Source organism: Seriola dumerili, unplaced genomic scaffold, assembly GCF_002260705.1.
Source record: "Seriola dumerili isolate Sdu_G_001 unplaced genomic scaffold, Sdu_1.0 BDQW01017981.1, whole genome shotgun sequence".
Taxonomy (NCBI): Eukaryota; Metazoa; Chordata; class Actinopteri; order Carangiformes; family Carangidae; genus Seriola; species Seriola dumerili.
In genome coordinates, this window is record NW_019192236.1 from 442 (window position 1) to 1520 (window position 1079).

General features: G+C 42.2%; 1 gene segment (V, D, J or C); it reads left to right on the plus strand.

The window, feature by feature from the left end:
- Positions 1 to 352: 352 nt before the first annotated feature.
- LOC111240174 lies at positions 353 to 1018 on the plus strand. The segment is given in 2 exon segments: positions 353 to 554; positions 652 to 1018. Coding segments are annotated over 2 exon segments (432 nt in total).
- Positions 1019 to 1079: the final 61 nt, after the last annotated feature.

Consider the following 1079-nt stretch of genomic DNA (forward strand, 5'->3'; position numbering starts at 1 on the left):
TTTTAAAATAAAGAGTCTTGCTTGTCATGAAATATTGAAAAAATCAGCATCACTAGAAGCTAACAGCACTATTGAGATATATAATAAATCCACATTTAAACAGAGACAGAGAGAGAGCTGAAGAGTGAGTGTAAAGTTACAGGATTTCTCTTTATGCTGATGATACCTGAATATATATTTCTGGAAGCAGAATTTATTGACTGAAGCTGAATTTATTTGATGAACAGATCTTTATTTTCTGGAAATAGTGAAATTAGAAACATTAGAGAAAACTAGCAAACACCAGAGAGAAAGACAGAACCTGAGAAAGAAAGAAAGAGTGTTACAGAGAGTAGAAAGAGAGTAGTGGAGTCAGTCAGAGCATTTCCATAGAGAGCCACTTTGCATCAGCAGCACCATGCTCCAGTGCTCTGGGAGAGTTTATAGTCCTGAGAGTTGAAGACTGGATGACTGACAGCTGTCCTTCATGACAACAGAAGACACAGAAATCCTCCTCATCAGAAACATGACTTTGGTCTCCGTCCTCATCTGGACTCTCCTCTGCTTCACTCAGGGTGAGGAACATCATTTTTCTGTCATGTGAAAATCATTTGGAGTGTAGCTGAGTTTCACCTCACCATCTCATGTCCAGTGTTTCTTCTCTCTCCTCAGGGTCTGTTGGACAAAATGTTGTTGTGACTCAGTCAGCAGCCAAATCAGTGCAGCTTGGTCAGACTGTCTCTATTGACTGTAAGGCCAGTCCAACAGTAACTCATCGCTCTGGTTCACAATACTACCTGTCCTGGTACCATCAGAAACCTGGAGAAGCTCCTAAACTTCTGATCTACTACACATCAGACAGATTTTCAGGAATCTCCTCCAGATTCAGTGGAAGTGGAGCAGGGAATGGAGTTGACTTCACTCTGATCATCAGTGGAGTCCAGGCTGAAGATGCAGGAGTTTACTACTGTCAGAGTCTCCACTCTATCAACAGTCAGTGGGTGTTCACACAGTGAAAAAGCGTCGTACAAAAACCTCCCTCAGTAAGAGTGAACAGAAAGTGAACTGACTGCTGCAGCTGGAAGCTACTGCAGAGACTG